Source organism: Narcine bancroftii, chromosome 2 (genome assembly GCF_036971445.1).
Source record: "Narcine bancroftii isolate sNarBan1 chromosome 2, sNarBan1.hap1, whole genome shotgun sequence".
In the NCBI taxonomy this organism is placed as follows: domain Eukaryota; kingdom Metazoa; phylum Chordata; class Chondrichthyes; order Torpediniformes; family Narcinidae; genus Narcine; species Narcine bancroftii.
This window is the reverse complement of record NC_091470.1, coordinates 137,803,500-137,823,271: the sequence shown is the minus strand read 5'-3', so window position 1 is coordinate 137,823,271 and position 19,772 is coordinate 137,803,500. Positions and strand designations below refer to the sequence as shown.

At 45.1% G+C, this 19,772-nt stretch overlaps 1 protein-coding gene across 4 annotated transcripts in view; it reads left to right on the top strand.

Annotated features, from left to right (window-relative positions):
• The window catches only part of znf106a (zinc finger protein 106a), an 87,863-nt gene that overhangs the window by 44,904 nt on the left and 23,187 nt on the right, over positions 1–19,772 (top strand). For all 4 annotated transcript variants that reach the window (XM_069918132.1, XM_069918133.1, XM_069918130.1 and 1 more), the window contains 7 exons: positions 1,238–1,910; positions 6,531–6,600; positions 8,605–8,759; positions 10,084–10,144; positions 11,019–11,384; positions 18,191–18,971; positions 19,486–19,541. In XM_069918132.1, the coding sequence (XP_069774233.1) occupies positions 1,238–1,910; positions 6,531–6,600; positions 8,605–8,759; positions 10,084–10,144; positions 11,019–11,384; positions 18,191–18,971; positions 19,486–19,541 (2,162 nt within the window). The remainder of the gene's footprint in view (positions 1–1,237; positions 1,911–6,530; positions 6,601–8,604; positions 8,760–10,083; positions 10,145–11,018; positions 11,385–18,190; positions 18,972–19,485; positions 19,542–19,772) is intronic.

Sequence of the window (19,772 nt, the reverse complement as noted above, 5' to 3'; positions counted from 1 at the left end):
AAGAATAGGATATAAGAGCAAGGATGTAATGTTGAGATGCTATAAAGCACTAGTGAGACCTCACCTGGTATACTGTGTACAGTTTTAGGCACCTCATTTGAGAACAGATGAACTGACGTTGGAAATGTCCATAAAAGATTTACTAGAGTGGTACCTGGAATGAAAGGGTTAGCATATGAGGAATGGTTGTCAGCTCTTGGACTGTACTCATTGAAGGGACCTCATAGAGGCATTTTGAATGCTGAAAGGCTTGGACAGCGCTGAGAGGGGAAGTAGTGGCGACATTGAGGGGGGAAGTAGTGACGGCGCTGTTTCCCATGGTAGGGTATTCTCGGGCAAGAAGGCCTAACTTCAGGATGAAAGGGCGTAAATTTAAAACTGATGTGGAGAAGAATTCTTTAGCTAGATGGTTGTGAGTCTTGTCAGACAGCTGTGGAAGCGAGGTTGTTGGGGTGTATTTAAGGCAGAAATTAACAGATATTTGATTAGTCAGGGGATCAAGGGTTGCAGGGAGTGCTGGGGAATGGGGCTGAGTGGCTGGATCAGCTCATGATTAAAATAGCAGAGCAGACTTAATGGGCCTAAGTCTGCTCCTATGTCTTGTGATTCAGAACCCTTGGATGTGTGGATAGAGAGATCTCTTGTTCACTGGTTTGAGTGCAGTAACATGAAAAAAAGGTGAGCTCTGGTGGGATTTCAGTGCTGTGAGCACATTGATGGAGGACGTAGAGGCATGAAGGGCAGGAGGGAAAACTAGTTTCTGCACTCCATAATTTAGAGCTATGGTGACTAGCATTTCAGCCCTGAGCTTTGATTTTTTTTTGAACCTTGGCTTACTCTGGCAAGTGCGAGGTGTTTCACTCACCCTGGAGCTGGTTGGAAAACAGAGAGCTCAGAATACAGATGCAGAGCCCCATGAAAGTGGCAATTCGGGTGGATAGGGTATAAAGAAAACATTTGGCATGCCTGCCTTTACTGGGAAGATGTGACCTCGTGATACAACTGTACAAGATGTTGGTGAAACTACTCAAAGAGCTGAGGTTTCAGATCTGACAGTAAATGAGGAGGATCTTCTGATGGAATGTGTTCAGAATAAGCAACACAGCTGTTCATGGAGTACTTCCACACATTTCCTTGATATAGCTTGGGCTTTGTGGTTCAGATGTTCTTGGAAGTAGCATGCTTATGGAGTTGGCTGCTTGAGTTTGTCTTGAAACATGTATGGTTGTGTTCCCAGGTTTGGGATTGAGATGGTTCCCTCAGTGCAAACCAGCTTGGAGGCCCCAGAGTTGGATGAAGATGAAAAACAATCTTCTCTGGAAGGCTTTCAATGGGAGGTAATTTCCAGTTCTCCAGCTGGAACCATCCGGAAGCGCAGCCTATCTGAAAGCAGTGTGGTCACAGACAAACAATCGATTTACAACCTGTTTGGCAATGACTTAAAACACTTGGAAGGGGCCACAGGGAAGGAACAGGATCTCCGCGTTCCAAGCAGCAAGCTACCTCCACCACCTCCAGGACCAAAGACTTCGACCTGTCAAATGAAACAGGATGTCGAAGACAACTCCGGCTTCCCAGAAACACGCCAGGTTGCTAACGATGGTGACAAGAGCAGCTTTTCAACACAGGCACTTCCCTCAGTGAAGAATGAAGAGAACTCAGACAGACTGGTGGGATTTGACAGCATCTCCGTGAAGAACAGTGAGGCGGAAAAGGAATCCAGCCTCTCGGCCACTTATGGTTCTTGTCAACTTGGAGCAGAGGGAAATGACACAGTGCAAGCCCAGCAGAGTTCTTCGGGTGCTGTGCAAGCTCCCATTGCAGCAGATGGTGCCACTGACAGTAGTGACACATCTGGCGGTGAACTAAATGACAACCAGATGCTGGGCAAGAAAAGAAGAGCAACAGCTGTAAGTGACACAGTACAAGCACTGCCTAACTGATCCTTGCAAGCCTCCTTGTCTTGTTCCATCAATTTTCCCTCACAAATTTAAATACAACTATGCACTTTGTATTATCTACTCTAAGTGACATCAAATTTCTGAAATCTGTGTGTTGAAAGATGTTCCTGCACTGTCATTTCATTAGTGAAATCACTTTGAGTTCTTCATATTGTTAGCAGCTCAGAGGACCCCAAAACTCAGCATCAATAGATATTCACCAAGACAAATGGTTACTTAAGCGAAAGTGGCTTTTAATTATCTTTAAACATGAAAATAAGATCAAACTTTAACTTATCACTCTTAACCCCCTTCTAATTCTAAGTGCACGTGTATATAATGCGTGTGTAAGTTCAGAAAAGTTATTTGATTCACAGTCCAATCTCACTTCTCATTCCTCCAAGTTCACTGGTTGCAGGCAATTCTTATATTGTGCACAGAATTTAACATTTATAAAGTTCACCAGGCTTCGGTGCTTGAAAGGTAAATGGTTACCGCTCAGGAAGGTTCTTGTCGGTTTTCAGAGAGAGATTTGTTGCTTGTGGACACCCACAACTGATTCCTTTTAATCAGCCACTTCAGTGTCTTGCTGAAGAAACTTGCTCCACCAGGGTTTTCCAGATGATAACCTCTTTCTTTCAGGTCACCACAGAATGCCTTTTTGTTTCTCTTATTTCAAGTGAAACATTAGGCAGCCAGTCCTCTCTTCTTGTATGAACCATAAGGGCTTTGACCAGGCTGAACTAAGCAACAAACCCATCTTCCAAATAGGGTCTCTCCTCAAGCTTGCCATCTTGTCCTGTTCCAGAAAAATTGTGGAACTGAATTTTTTTTTTCTCTCTCTCTCTTTTTCTTTCTTCCCCCTCCCCCTTCTCTCTCTTAGAGCAAAAGACTGTTTGACTCTCTGCTTGCAAAACCACATGACCCTCTTAGAACAGCAAGCTGCACTCCAGACAGCATGCGGCTCTGAAATACTCCTCCGATTTCTTTCATCTGTTGCTTTCCATTAGTGAAGACTCGGGCACTTCCCAAAATGTTTGCAAATTCCCCCAGGAACAGCCCTGTCTGGCATGAGCAGAGCTCCAGTATTTAAATGAGATCTGTTTTGAAGTGTTTATATGTGACCTACACTAAATAACCTGCCCCAATTTATCTCCCCAAAATATATCTATGTACAATACAAACACAACGTAATATGTCACAACATCAAGTGCAATCTTACCCTCACACCAACGTGGCTGCCTTCCACCAACTCAATCCTTGACTTCTTCCTGTTTTGTCGTCTTGAGAAGAGGTAGATGCCACATAACCTTTTGTATATTGTCCAAGTAAATGTAAGCAGAGTATGGTCGCTTGGCAGATTTTATTTCTAATAACACAGGAAGTTGGTTAGCCATCACTGTGGTCCACTTTCTGTAGAATATAGAATATGTTCTACAGGTGATGTGGTTGGCGTGGCGTTAGTGCGACACTATTACAATGCCACCGGCGCTGTCTGTAAGGAGTTTGTCTGGTCCCCCCATGTCTGTGTGGGTTTTCCCTGGGGGCTCCAGTTTCCTCCCACGCATGAAAATGTACCGGAGGTGGTAGGTTAATTTGGATGTAATTAGATGGCATGGCTTTAATGGCTGGAATTGGCTTCTACTGTGTTATCATTTTTTAAAAATATCACAGCACAGTACAGGCCCTTCAGCCCACATTGCTGTGCCAAACTATATAAACCTTTTCTGCAAAAATCTAATCCTTCCCTTCTTCATACCCATCACCCTCTATTTTTCATATATCCACGTGCCTATCTATGACTTGAATCCTCCTGCCATTGTCCACCACCAGGCCCAGAATGCATTACAGGCGCCCACCACTCTTTTTTTTAAAAGCAACTCACATCTGACATCTCCCCCTAAACTTTCCTCCATTCATCTTAAACAGATGTCCTTGGTATTTGCTGTTATCGCCCCAGGAAAAGATGCTGGCTGTCCACCTTGTGTCATAATTTCACAGAGAAAAGAGTCCTTTGGTCCACTGCACGTCCACCATCATCCTTATCTATATTAATCCCACTGAACTGCATTAATTCCATATTCCTCAATGTCCTGCTTATTTATGTATTTGTCCAGATGTCTCTTAAATGTTTTTTAACGTTCTTGCTCCATCACCACCTCTGACAGCTTATTCCAGATATCAGTTACTCTGTAAAATGTATTTCTCAGAACCTCTTTAAACCTCATTCCACTCACCTTAAACTTATGAACTTGTTGTCAATACTCTTAACATGGGAAATGGACTCATTATTTAGGCCTCTCATAATTTTATCTACCTCTGTCATGTTACCTCACAGTCTCCAGCAAACACAGATCCAATCTCTACCCGTAATTAAAACTCTCTGATCTCGGGGGACATACTTGTAAATATTTTCTACACCCTTTCTAGTTAATCACAAACTTTCTGCAGTGTGGCACATATTGCACCAAATTCAGCCTTATCAGCATTTTGCAAAACCATAAATGACATCCCAACTCTTATCCCCAATGCCTCAGGTGATGAAGGCAAACATGTCATACCGACTTTTGTACCTGTGTTCCCATCTTTAGGAATAATACACCTGTACCCCAAGGTCTCTGTTCTACAATACTCTCCAGAGAAAACACAGAGAGCACAGTTGGCGTAGCGCCTTTACAACGTCAGCAATTGGGACCGAACCTGGGTTTGAGTCCCGCGTTGTCTGTAAGGACTTTGTACGTTCTCCCCGTATATATGTAGGTTTTCCCCGGGAGGCTCTGGTTTCCTCCCACCTTTCAAAATGTACCAGGGGTGTAGGTGTTAATTGGGTGGCGTGGACTCATGGGCTGAAGTGGCCTGTTGCCATGCTGTTTGTCTAAATTTTTAAAAAATTAAGAATCTGTCACATCCATGAGAAGTCATGATTTTATTTCAGCATGGTTAGCATAGTAAATTGGTTCCTAAACTTTTTCAGACTGCCACCCCCTTGCCCTCCAGTTCACACTCCGAGTGCCCTTCCTCAGCCCAATACAACGGTGCTGGTGGGAGGGTAGTGGCGGCGCTGAGCAGGGAAGTAGTGGAAGCGCTGAGAGGGGAAGTATTGACGGCGCCGAGAGGGGAAGTGATGGTGGCACCGAGAGGGAAAGTGGTGACGGCGCCAAGAGGGGGGTTAGTGACAGCGCCAAGAGGGGAGGTGGTGACAGTGCCGAGAGGGGGGGGTTAGTGACGGCTCTGAGAGGGGCTTTAGTGGTGTGTTGGTTGGGGGTTGCGGTGGCACTGATGGGGGGTAGTGGCTGCGCTGAGAGAGGCTAGAAAATTACTGCACTGGCCTCTTCATTAATCTTTGCAGCAGACTGAATAATTGCAAGACAGAAGGTTTGGAACGCCCCCTTTTTCCTCATTGCCCCCTTGGATCTTTCCACCACCCAAGGTGGGGCAGCAGTGCCCACTTTGGGAATCACTGGCATTGCGGTTATCGCAGCACCGGTGACCCGGGTTTGAATCCGTAAGGTGTTTGTATATTCTCCCTGTGTCTGCGTGGGTTTTCTCCGGAGGTTTCAGTTTCACCCAACATTACGAATACATATTCGGTTAATTGGTCACATGGATAAAATTGGAAGGCATGTGCTCAGTTGCCCTGCTTTCTCTCTAAATTTAAAAATAAAAAATAGAATTATCTACCAGCAAAAAAGCTAATCAAACTGCTAGATTGCTGTAAAATTAAAAAAATAATTTCATTAATGTTTCTTTGATAACCTTAGCCTGTCTGGCCTTTGTCTCCATTTGGCTCAAGAACATGCTTGACTTTTAACTACTCTGTGATTCATGAAGGTACATGCACACTTGGCCATCTATTTTAGGGTAACGAATGACATGTTAATTGACCCTCTGACCCTTGTGGCCTAACACTTTCGAAGGTGCTTGTTACTTTGCCTTCTTTATTCAACTGCCTGGATGTGGCAAATCACCTGGTCTTCTGGGTCTCTGCTAAACCTAACCTATCCCCATGGCAGGAGATATGAACAAAATCATATTCTTCGAACAGTAAAGTTTAGCGAATTTAGATCAGAATCTATACATCTGGACCAGGTTCAGTTCACTCAGATAAGGACCTGTACATCTGGACTAGTTCATTTCACTTCGATTAGAATCTGTACACCTGGACCAGGTTCAGTTCACTCAGATCAGGATCTGATTTTGGGCTTCACTTCTGATAATGTTCCATTTGACGATGTTAATTTAATTTAGACATACAGCATGGTTACAGACCCTTCCAGCCCTTGCGCTTGTGCTGTCCAATCCCAGTACGTTTTGAAGAGTGGGAGGAAACAGGAGCACCCAGAAGACATGGGAGAATGTACAAACTCCTTACAAACAGCATGAGATTTAAACCCAAGTAGCTGGCACTGTGACAGCACTGCACTAACTGCTATTTATAACATTAAGTTTTTTATGTCTGAATTTAATGTATTGATTGCACTTGGTTCAACAACCAATAGATTGACTGCTGTTCACATATGATCCCTCTCCCCATCCCACCTCACCCTGCCACCTTCCCTCTCCCTTCTCTCCCACTCTTTCTCCCTGTAGGATGGCCTATCTCCAGAGGTAACAGGTTTGGAGAGAAAGAATAAAAGGAGGAAAATCAAAAATAAAAGAGGTGAGTGGGCAAGCTTTAGCAGCTGGATATAGATACTACCTGATTGTTCCACTTGGCGAATATAAAGATGAACCTTGTAGCACAGTATAGGCCCTTCAACCCACAATGTTTTGCTGACTGAATGAAACCTACTGAACAAATTAAATGTTGCCTACCTTACACATGTAACTCCCTATTTTTCTTGCAGCCGTGTGCCTGTCGAAGAGTCTTAAAAGTCCCTATTTTATCAGACTCCACCAACACCCTTGGCAATGCAATCCAAGAGCCACTCGACTCTGTGTTTAAAAATAGCTTACCCTTGATGTCTCCCCTAAACCTTCCTCCCCTCACCTTGACACATGTCCTCTGATGTCCACCCTATTTATGCCTCTCATAATCTTGTAAACCTCTATTAAGTCACCTCTCATCCTTCTTCACTCCAAAGAGAGAAGCCCAAGCTCTGTTAATCTTGCCTCATAAGACATGTTCTCCAATCAAGTCATCATCCTGATAGATCTCCTCTGTACCCTTCCACAGCTTCCACAACTTTCCCATAATGAGGTGTGCAGAACTGAACACAGTATTCCAAGTGTAGTCTAATCAGAGTTTTGTAGAGTTGCAACAGTACTTCACAACTCTTGAATATCCCTATTGTACTAGCCTCCTCTACCACCCCTGGCAATATATCCAGGCACCCACCACTATCTGGGTATATTTTAAAAAAAACCTCTTCTCTGATGTCTCCTATAAACTTTCTTCCACTCACCTTAAATAGATGGGCAGCACGGTTGGCATAGCGGTCAGCACAGTGCCATTACAGCGCTAGTGATTGGGACCGGGGTTCAAATCCTGCACTGTCCGTAAGGAGTTTGTACGCTCTCCCCATGTCTGCTTGAGATTTCCCCAGGGGCTCCAGTTTTCTCCCACCATTCAAAACATACTGGGGGTGTAGGTTAATTGGGTTTTAATTGGGCAGCATGGACTTGTGGGCTGAAATGGCCTGTTACTGTGTTGTATGTCTACATTTATTTTTTAAAAATATGTCCTCTGGTACTTGCTATTGTCATCCTGAGAAAAGGGTGTAGGCTGCCCATCCTATCTAAGCCCCTCTTAATCTATTATACCACTATTTTAATTCCCCTCTCGTCCTTGGTTAGTACAAAGAGTAAAGCCCAACTTCTGTCAGCCTTGTTTCATAAAACATGGTCTCCAATCCAGGCAACATCTTGACAAATCTAATCTGCACTTGTCAAAGCTTCTACATCCTTTCTGCAATGAGGTGATCAGGATTGAATGCCAAGAGTTATCTAACCAGAGTTTTGTAGAGCTGTAACATTACTTTGCAGCTCTTGAACTCAATTTCCTGTCCAATGAAAGCTCATTCTTAACACCCTATCAACTTGTGACGCAACCTTGAGGGTTATAGAGATTTGCAGGATGGAACCAGGCCCTTCAGACCAACTTTTCCATGACAACTAACTTGAAGCTGCTCCCTTTTGCCTGCATCTGGCCCATGCCCTTCTAAATCTTTCTTAGATGGAAACCTGTTCAAATATCATTTAAACATTGTAATAATTCCAGCTCTGCTATTTTCTCTGACAGCTTGGACCAAATACCCATCACCTTCTGTGTGAAATGTAAACAAATTATTCAAACTGTATATCATTAGCGGACAGCAAGTGTGCTGGTCACAGTTCTAGTGGAAGAACTAAATAATTACAGAGGACAATTATAAGAGGGAACAATATTCCTCTTTGCCTGTGTGATGTGGCTGTTGGATGCAAATCAAGTATTGAGCGAGCTATGTTAATTATATTTCGTATTCTCTTTTGCTGGTCTTTCTCATGCTATAAGGGGTGCTGGGCCATACTAATGATGACTCTTTGTCTGCCTTAAAGTGTGTCATATATTTTACACTTTTAATGTATTATTACGAGACAATATAAGGAACCTTGCATCTCCTCCGTAAGTGGTGTGCCATGTGAGATTATGCCACTGTCCAACATGTAATGAACTTGATTTCAGATAGGGGCCAGCTGGACCAGCTGTTGAGCATTTCACTGCAGGAGGATGAGCTGAATAAAACCTGCCAGGAGGTGGAAGGGAACCTGCTGCGGGCTCGTGCGGCTCTCCAAGCCGCCTATCTGGAGGTTCAGAAGCTACTGCTCCTTAGACAGCAGGTAACACCACAGGGAGGAGATCTGACATTTTGGTGAGCAGGCATGTTGTAAGTGATCAGTGTTCACTGACACAGCACAGAATCAGGCCATTCAGCCCACCATATGCCAACCATTGAGTACCCATCAGTATTAATCCTATTCATCAGGAATTGATTCACAGCCTTTTGGGCCTTGGCAATTCAAGTGGTTGTCCAGATGCTTTTGTAACATTGTGGAAGTCCTCATAATCTTGTAAACCTCTATTAAGTCATCTCTCATCCTTCTTCACTCCAAAGAGAGAAGCCCAAGCTCTGTTAATCTTGCCTCATAAGTCCTCTTCCACCAGCTAGTGCCTGCCAGATTCCAAACACCCTCTTCCTCTTATCTCTTCTTGCCCCCAGTCATTCTAAACCTCTAGTTTCCGTTACTATGGGAAAGTTTTTTGACTTTCTACCCAATCTTGTATCCCTCTATTGGCCTCCTTCAGCCTTCTCTGCTCAGTGGGAAATAAGCCCAGCCTCTCCATCTTAAGATTCTTCCTCTCGTATGGAAACCAGAATTACACACAATGCACTAGTTGTGGTCTAACCGAATGATATAAATGTGTACCATGACCCTCCTGCCCTTGTTCTATGCCCTAGCTAAAGCCAAGTCTCCCATATGCCTTCTTCACCACCTTATTGATCTGTGATACCACCTTTTAGATTTTTGTGGACTTGTACTCCAAAGTACCTGTATTTCTTGATACCCCCTTAGTCCCAATCTGTCTGATTCAACCGCCCCCAAAATGCATCACCTCACACTTACCAGGATTAAATTCCATCTGCCATAGCTCTATGTGTTTTCCAAAATTATCAGTAGTGTTCTGACTAAGACTACCATTCTCACTATCCTCAGTTGATGGCCAGCAGAGACCTGGTGGCCCAAGGCCCAAGTATTACTCTGACTGCCAATTTTCCTGTCATCTACAAACTGGATGTCCGGCTAATGATGCATTCTTCACCTTTTGCTGAGCAACTTTGAGATCCTGCCATACCTCTCCATACCAGGTTCCCAACCACCCCTGCACAGTTTGCCTACATTACAACAGTGATACACTTTACAGGGTGGGCATTAAAGTCCTTGTAAGGGGTTGTTGTTGTTGTTGAAAGGGAACAATGCCACCTTAGCAAGGATGGCCGTTTACCAAGACTGAGGATGACTTTTAAATTTGAAAGCCTTTTTATTTCCTTTAATATAGATTTGTCCTCAGCCCCAGGAGAAGTTTCTTGAGTTTCTCTTGAGAAAAACTGTTTGGATACATTAGCTGTGGCCTGGTTATTTCATCATTGTGTCTCCCACACAGGTCACCATGGAAATGGGCACACTAAGGACCAAGAGAATAGAGATCCTTCAAGGACTGCAAGGTCTGTCCGAGTCTCAGCCTGGTTTCCTTCTGCTCAGAAGTTTTGGAGATTTGTCCAATATGGTCTTTAGCTTTTGAGGAAGAGAGAGATTTCAGTCATAGTTTACCAAAGAGCACTGTTCCACTGAGTTGAGTGATTATGAATACAAATCCCATGGCTGACAGTGTGTAGGTATCTTGGCAAGCACCAGGAAATGGAGAGTGTGCAGGAGTAGTGCCTGCTGGAAACACCTCTGCCTGTTATTGGATGGGACAAGAGATTTCTGGTGTGGTGCTGGCTCCTGAGGGTGTCAGGGCCAGGATATGAGGAGCATTCCCCCCCCCCCCCCCAGGTCAGTCATTGCCCAAAATGAGTTTCTTAATACCCACTGTGCTTTACCATGAACCCTTGTGACTGCTCCACTGCCTAGTCCATTTCTCATCCAGTCGCCCCACCAGTCAGATTCTCCTCCCAGCCTCCGAAGAGGTCCCAGTAAATGAGGGGCAGTTCCCTCAGAGCACAGCACCTGACACCTGGAGTTGGGACTGTGGCAGAAGGCAGTGCAGAAATGGTCTTGCCAGCAGAGAGGATGCTCTGTGGGCATGTATCCATGCAGGGTCTGAAAGAGGAGAGTCACCTTCTGGAGTGAATGCACACCAATGACTGCACTCCTCAGTTGGAGACTCAGAAATGAGGCAGAAAATTTTACGTGGAAGAAATACACCAGCTCCTTGTAGATCATGCTGTTGAAACCATGGGGGAAGGGGTGGTGGGGGGGGGGGGGTGAAACAATATGACTGGATGCTAGAATTGCGGATGTCATTGTGGTGTTCGTTATCCGTTGCATTTTTTGAACGTTACCCATTGCTGACTGAGTACTTTTGGTTTTCTCCAGAGTTCAGTGTTCCTCCTGGAGAGCGAATAATGCAGAGCCCAGGCACAGAAACCAGCAGTCTGCACAGAGGCACGAGCCAGCTCAACTTCCACATCCCCTTCTCGCCCCTACTTCACCCGACTTCCTTCCCTGGCTCCAGCACTGACCTGCAACCTCAGCTTGATGCTGTGCCATGTTTTGGAGCTGGTGCACAAGGTCCCTTGCCGGCTGTGTTGAATGCCTCCATTAAACAGGAGCCTGCTTCTCCAAAAAGGCCGGAGGAGATTGTGAAGAATTCTGCCCCGCTACACCTCGCTGGCCAAATGATGCGTGACTGCCGTGGCTCATCTCTATCCCCAGTACTTCTCCCAGCAGTTTATGCTAAAGGTACGCTCAGTTTTTCTTTGGATACCAGATGGACACCTGCATTTCTTGTTCAACGTTGTGAAAATGAACATCTGGCAATGTTATAGGAGTGGTGTGTCAAAAATTAGCAAATGCTCATGCTGTAAAACTAAGTATAGTTATGGAGTTCCTGCTGCACAAAACCCAGTCAGCTCATCGAGTCTTTTGGTTCTCTATTGCAGCCTGGTCACTCCTATTCCCTGACAAAGGCAGAGAACTCTGGAAACACTCAGGATCAATGTTCCCTCTCTATTTTTAGTAGTGAGTGTGTACAAAAATCTTATGCTGCACCATTTTTTTTTCCTGTGACAAAAGTATGTGCGCACTGAATGCTTGTGCAAATGTAAATTGTTTCAAAATAATTTTGTCACAGTCTATCTCTCATGGCCAATAAAACTGTATTAATATGTTTTAATATAATATAATTATGATTACCGTATATGACGGCACATATTCGTACAACCTTCAAAAATCATTTTAAAATGGAGGTCGGCTTATCCACCAGATATACTTTTGAGACCTTAAATTTAGGTCAAAAATTGTTTGACTCTGCTTCGGCGAACAAGTCGACCCCGGAAGCACTAATTCGGCGTATTAGTCGACCCTGGAAGCATCTCCTCACCATTGACGCCGCCATTCCTTGTCACCTCCCTACCACTGGCACCACCGTTCCCTGACATCTCCCCATCGCCGGACTCCACCATAACCCACCCAAACATTCTACAACTATAGAGGCCAAGGTCCCCGCTCCTACCCAGGAGCCTGAGATAGCCGCTCCTGCCCAGTAGCCAAAGTTCCTGCTCCTGCCTGATAGGCCTAGGGTTTTTTTCACTTGCTTACAGTAATTTACAGCTTTATTACTTGGCAAATGGGGTGGGGTTTTTTGAATATTTTATTTATAATTTTTCAAACTCAAAGTGTCAACCATAATACTCCTGGATAATAAAGACACACAGTAGCAACTACTCCGGTAGAGCTACTAAATCAACATGCATACACAGGGTTAGTCAACCAAAGACTGCTTATTCGAGTTTGCTATGGTTCTTTTACATCCCTCCCGTTTCGGGGTCCACAGGATTTGTGGGGGGGGGGGGGTGACGTCACTGTGTTTGCCACCAAGCTGTGGGGCTGGCGGGTTAAGGTAAACGTGGTGGGAGCCCTGCACCCTTGAGAAAGGCATAGCAATCCAGCGTGCCGTTACTCAGCACGCAGTACCATGTGTACGCGGTCCATTGCCCAGGTGAGTGCATAGGGGCTGGCCTGCGGATCTACGTGTTCGCTGGTGATCTGCACCAGCGATGGTTTGCATTATGCGCCCGCTCAGCTTGTTACATTGCCGCTACCACACTACATTTTCCAATTATATACAAGCTTCACCATTGAGTTCAATTTTCCCCTCCCTTATCCCAACTAATATATCCAAAGACAAAATTAAATAGACAGTTTTTCTAAAAAAGAAAGACCACAACAATGAATTAGTCCTCATCCTTTATTCCAGTAGTGCTTTAAAGTGAGCATTTGGGGTGTTTTTAAAAAAAAAATTGGGTTGTTGCTGGGAAGCAACCCGAAAATTGAGGTCGACTTATACATCGGATATACCCTAAAACCATTAAAATGAGGCTAAAATAAAGTGGGGGGGGGGGGGGGAATTGACCTATCTGCTGGTTGACTTACACACAGAAATATACAGTAGCTACTTGTTCAACCAACTAACGAGTTAACAGAAACAGTTAGCTAAGAGATTATTTTCAATAAGTATAATGACTAATTACTACATTATTTTTGGGTGCTAACCTTTAGTGCGCATATTAATTTCTTTTGTGTGTCGGTTGCGAAACGTGTGCGTGCGCACAGCTTAGAGGGAATGGTGCTCAGGATCCAAATAGTCAGCATCTGTAGGGAGAGAAACTCAGTCAACATTTCAGATCATCCTCAATCACTTCCAATGGCAGCTCGTTTCATATACCCTTCTCCCCTGGGTGAGAAACAAAGACCACATACTTCCACAGTCCTCCCCTGCCCATGTCCGTTAGAACCATAGAAACTGAAAAAGTGAGAAAACCAATGCTTTAAGTTGTGAAGAGGTGAAGAAAACAGGGTGCAGGTCAAAATTGTCCAAGTCACAATTAGAGTGTTGGTGGAGTGGGGGGAGGGGGGGGGGCGGGTGGCGGGATCAGACGCAGAGGAGAATAGACATATCTGTGGAGAGGAAAATGTCCTGAGGGAAGATGAAGTGCCATTGCTCAAACTTGCATTGGACAATTGAATTGCAGCCAGAAAATGCTGAACTGTTCAACAGGTCAGGCAGCATCAGAACTCTTGTTTCTCTTTCCACTAAATACTGCCAGACCTGCTGAGTGTTTCCAGCAGTCGCTGCCTTTCAGATTGGCTTTTTTTCTTTATTCTAATTTTTCTGGATTTCAGAGCCGTATCAGAGTCTGAAGACAGCTGGTGGAGGTCTAGAATGTTTAGAAGGGTATGTGACCAGTGAAGTGGGCTATGGTGAACCAATTGATGTTGTGCATTTGAACTTTCAAATAGCTTCAGATATGGTCCCACACAATGGGTATGCACAATTTGAGAACATGTCACAGGAGATGAAATGGAAAGAAAACTGGTTGGCAGGCAAGGAGCAGAGTGCAGTAAATGGGTCCTTTACACACTGGCATCTACAAGTAGGATACCACAAGGTTCAGTGCTATGATTCCAGCTGTTCACAATATATATTAATGATCTAGATGAAGGAATTGAGTGTGATTCTTTAAGTTTGCCGATGACACGAGGCTGGGCGGCAGAGTGAAGGGTGAGGAAGATTCCAAGAAAGTACAGGGTGTCTTAGCCAGATGAGACTGGGCAGATGGATGGCAGATGCAATCTGATATAGATAAATGGGAGGTTATCCATGTTGGTGGCAGTAATAGGAATGAAAAAGGATGAGAGGTGACTTAATAAAAGTCTAAGATTCTGAGAGGCATAGATAGGGTGGACGGCCAGCACCTGTTTCCCAGGGCGACAGAAACAAATACTAGAGAACATCTGCAAGGAAGTTTAGAAGAGATGTGGCAGGCAAGTTTTTTTTTTACACAGAGTTGTGGGTGCCTGGAATACATTGCCAGCAGGTGGTGGTGAAAGCCGGTATTATAGGGGTATTGAAAACACTCTTAGACATGAAAATAGATGCAAGAAAAATAAAGAGTTAAAGGTCTGAGATAGGAGAGATTTAGATTATTGAGTAGATTTATGTATGACAGCACAACATTGTAAGCCAACCTATATAAACCGTAAAGGGCTGTATGTGCTAAAATGTTCTGAATGATGAGAAATGAGGGAGGTGAAATGAGGCTTGGGCGAGCTGGTGCATCAGTATCGAAGGTCATGAAGAAAGTAAATGGTTTTGAATATAGAAGCAGGGAGGTCTTACTGTAGTTGTACAGGTTCTCAATGAGGCCACATTTGGAGTATTGCGTCCAGGTTTGGCCTCCTCGACTGAGGAAGGAAATTCTTGCTATTGAGGGAGTGCAGTGAAGGTTCACTAGACTGATCCTGGGACAGCAGGACTGATGGATGAAGAAAGATTGGATACATGAAGGTTTACTCATTGGTATTTAGAAGAATGAGAGTGAACATTGAGACATATATTCTGACATGAGTAGGTTAAATGCAGAAATGATGTTTCCAGTGTTACACAGTCAAAGGCTAAGGGGGAAAGGCATTTAGCACTGAGACGAGGAAGAACCTCTTCACTGAGATTTCAGGGCGGTTCAAAAGGGAGTTGAGTGTGGCACTATTGCTATATGGATTAAGAGAGAGGACAGAAAACAGGATTAGGGTACCAAGGTCGCATGTTCAGCCATGATGATTTTGAATGTTTGTGGATGCTCTGGGAGCTGAATGGTCATCTTCGCCTGTTTTCTGTTGTCTATGTTTCTCTATGGGGCAAATGCAGGCAAATGGGACGAGCTCAGTCCATTCACAAGATGGGCCAAAGGACCTGTTTCCATGCTGTTTCACTAACTCGAATTGAAGCGGCAGGTGACAGGAGGGAGAACAGCATTCAGTGGACTGAACCGAGTTGGGCAGCGCATTGAAACTACATTCCTTTTATTCTAATCTTTCCGCATAACTGTGCAAACCTTTTACCTTGAACTTTTTTTTCCATTTTCCTTTCAAGTAGTGCATTTTTTGACAGTCCAGCCTAGTTCATAACTGCTTTCTGTGTTTGGTGAAAGGTTTCCTTAATTGTTACTTTCTGCAAGGACAATTTCCAGACCAAACCAATGTGTTTACACTTTTTTCTTTCCACTATCCCTTTAAGTATTCCCTATGCCATTGATGCTCTGTGATTAGGAAGGGATTGCTTAAGGTGGGATGTGAAGGTTGAGAATCACTGCTCTAGACCCAATTGTTACTGAAATATTTGCTTGAGAAAAATTGTCATTGGACCATTTCCTTTGGAGCTATGAAACTGTGCACATAATGAGTCAATGAGGTACGATTAAAACAGTGGTTTTCAAACTTTTTCTTTCCACCCACAAATCATCTTAAGCAATCCTTTACTAATCACAGAGCACCAATGACATAGGGAATACATAAAGTGGGATGTGAGTGGAAAGAAAAAGTTTGAGAACCATTGGTTTATACAAACTGTCAACATTACCTTGCTTCTGAAACTTAAGGTCCAATGTGCTGTATTAACCCCACTATCAGCCTGCTCCTCCATATTTAGAACCATGCTCTTTGCCCCTATACCTGCTTCTCATTGTTTCTTTTTTTCCCTGTTCTTCTCACCAATAATTCACAAAAGATATCTTGAAAAAAACACAGAAATGCTGGAGAAACTCAGCATGTCAAACAGTGCCTTTATGTAGCAAAGGGGAAGATACATCACCCACATTTCGGGCTTGAGCCCCTCACCCGCATCTCCTCCATTCCCTGCTCATCTGCCCTAGCCCCCCCCCCACCACTCCTAGAAACAATAAACACAGAATTCCCCCTCGTCCTCACCTACCACCAGCCTCAGAAAAAGTTTGACCAGCTGAGTTTCTCCGGCATTTGTGTGTTTTTTTTTTCACTTAACCATCGGTGTCAAAAAAATCCTGTGTTTTAAACCACCCCCCCCACAATGATATCTTGGGTTGTTTAACTGCCACTTGGCACTAGTAGCCAGTATTGTGAAGCATTTAGCAGGGTGGTGGGTTTAAATTCTCCAACAACCACAGTGGAAAACTGTATAAAAATCCAGAATTTAAAAAGCAATCAGGAACCCTGAGGATCATCATAATGGTCCATCCACAGTTACTCCTGCTTCAGTAATTGTGCTAGATTGATCGTCCACTCTTTGTTTGCCTTTGCTAAGCAGAGGGAAGTTTTTTTCTGTACCATGTGTTCGTGACTATAAATTGAATCTGAAACCCATTTGTTGAGTGGGGCGAGTGGAAAAGGGAATGTGGAGGGACAGTGGATCCAGACCCGAAACATTGATGGACAATACTTGTCCATGGATGTGGCCTGACTCATCTGGTCTCGCCAGATTGTCTTTGTTCATTCAAGTTTCCAGCACCTGCAGTTCTGGTGGGCTTCTGGAGGAGATCTGCTTGTCCTTCCCTGGCCTGGCCAAAACAAGAGGCGAACGTGGTTGATTTCCTCATTGGTTCAGGGGCAATCAACAAACGATATATGTTCACATCTCACAAACAACTAATTCAAGGCAAGGACGAGACCTTGAATAGATGTTTGATTTCCAGTGATCCTATTGTCCATGATGCATTCAGGTGCTGTGGTACCACACTCATGCCATCAATCAGCACCTATAAGGATCAGATCAGATACTATTGTCATGTAATATTGCACAAAAATGCCTTCAGTCTGCCATAAGGCAAGCAAAGACTATTAGCATTCTCTGGTACTTCTTACAGTCAGAGAAAGAGAAGGAACAGAAAGTCCACTCAGGGTCACTGCAGATCCATGGACTTGCCTCCAGTATTCCCACAACATCTCCAGCTGAACAAGACACCTCTTGAATCCTGGTTGTTCCAATATCTGGTCTTCATGAGCCGGTCTCCAGCAGCCTGCAGCCAGATGTGGGTCCTTTAACCTCAAGTCTGTGTGGCCAACAGCTCGCCACCTGTGTATGTCCTTTAGCCACAGAGTCCCTCGCTGGTCCACCGCCATGGTCACCATCCTTGGGGTTGTCTCCTCTGCTTTGCCTTATCAACTGGGAGGTGCTCTGCACTGGTCTGTCGCTCCCCCGGAGACTGCAACCTCTCAAGCTGCTGCCAAACACAGATGCTGTCATCTTATTCCACAGTAGCAAGGTTTCAAATAAAATGCAATTGGCTCCTTTAACAGGCCGTTTAAAGCCTGTACAAAACCAATGGCAGTAGATCTTGGCAATAGGACCCCGTGGAAGTGATGTGACTCCTCTCCTTGCTCTCCCCAGTTCTGCACCAGGGGCAGTGCAGCAATTCCAGCAGTTTTGCCTTGTCTCTTTTAACATGGATGAGGCAGATTTTCAGAGTACTTGTCTCTACACCATTTGTTTACATTATTATTGTAGTACTACCTGCTATATGAGTTGACTTGCCTGGGTAGCACATAAACAAAGCTTTTCTCTGTGTCTCAGTACCCATGATAATGAGCAGCTCAGTCGCTCTGTAAGAGCTGTCACATTCAGTCAGCCAAATGAACCGTGCTGATTTTTGAGTTGCAGTGGCACCAGGAAGTGAATCTTATTGCTGTTGATGTGTCCTCTCTCCTGTCTGCTCACATTTCCCATTCCCTGCCTGCAGATGAAGTCACATCCACTGGGTTCCCAATGGTCACGCTGCCTTCGCCTCTCCTCACACGGCTGGGGCATGGAGGGAAAGGTGTAGAAGTGGGCCACACATGCCACAGGACTTCCAAGACCAGCACCAACATCCCTCCTGCGTCTGCCCAAAAGTCGGGGCCCAACACTGGAACACCTCAGCAAAGCGAATCATTCATTGTACCAGAGAAATGCAGCTCCCTGACTGCAGACAAGAGGCAGAAGTGTCCCAGGCTCCAGGGGAGAGAGGGGAAGGGTCGGGGAAGCGAGCTGCAGCAGGTTGTTGAGTCCTCCATCACCCCAGTGGAGAATATAAGGTCCAAGAAGAAGAAATTCAGAAAGAAAAAATCTCTTCGGGTGGCCCAGTCTGGTGAGAACAGTGACACGGAGCAGGACACTGAACTTGTCCGACCTCAGCGCAAGGCGAAGAGCAAGAAGGTGTCCAAGGCGAAGGTCACGACCTCGACCCCCCGAGGCACTGACGGGACCTCCAGAGCAGACAGCCATCAGAAGGGTGAGGGGGAGCTGCACAGCGCTTCCTCAGACAGCGACTCCTCCATCGAGCTTGTGGAAATGAGCAACCCCAACTCGGAAGTGGTTGACATTGAGTCAGTAGAATCTGCCAGTGAGCAGCACAACAGTCCAGCCAAGAGTGAGGATGCAGCCTTGGTGCAGGGCGAAGCTGACCCGCTCAAAGCAGCATATGGTGAGGTGACCTCCACCAGTGAGATTGGAAGCAGTTGTGCTGAGGCTGTCGTCAGAGGGTGAGGTTTCCTGTGAATGGAAGACATGCGCGGGCACACACACAAACACACACACACACACACACACACACACACAAAATCAATCATCCTCCCAGCCTTTCGCCACCCTCCATGCTCAGACTCTCCTGCTGGGTGACGCTCACCCCATTCTCAGCCTGCATCTTGTCCATAGCTCCTGGGACGTACTTCAGCTGGATTGAAATCCGCCCGGTCTCAACCGCACCGTCTCATTCCACTGCTACTTCCTTTCGAATTTCTCCCCGCCCTAGCTCGCCCCCCACCCCGACTCACCCTCCCTCCACTCTCCTGTCTCTATCCTATCTAATCCCAAAGCCCATTCACCCCTCCACCTTATCCATCCACCTCTATCCTTACTCTCCTCTCCTTTCCCCACATCTCTCACCTTCCTCCTCCATTTCTGCCTGTTCCAACCCACCCCTGATGATGGTTGTGGGGTGTTGGCATTGAAGCACAGTGGTCATGTCTCAAACTCTGTCTCTCCATCTTTGAATAGTGTGACTGAGACTCAGACTCCTGTATCTTCACAGAGGGAATCGAGGAATACATCAGGTATCAATGCACAATGTCTATCCTGTTTAGTCCTGCGTGAGCACATACTGATTTGAGTAACCCCTCATTCATGTGGTCTTGGATAGGGAAGCAGGCTCTTCCTCCCAGCTCCCTCCACAACAATATTTTGTGCAGTTTTGATCGCCGAGTTACAAGAATATATACAGTATAGAGAGAGTGCAGGGGAGGTTTACGAGAATGTTCCTGGGGTTTCAGGGTTTGAATTACAGG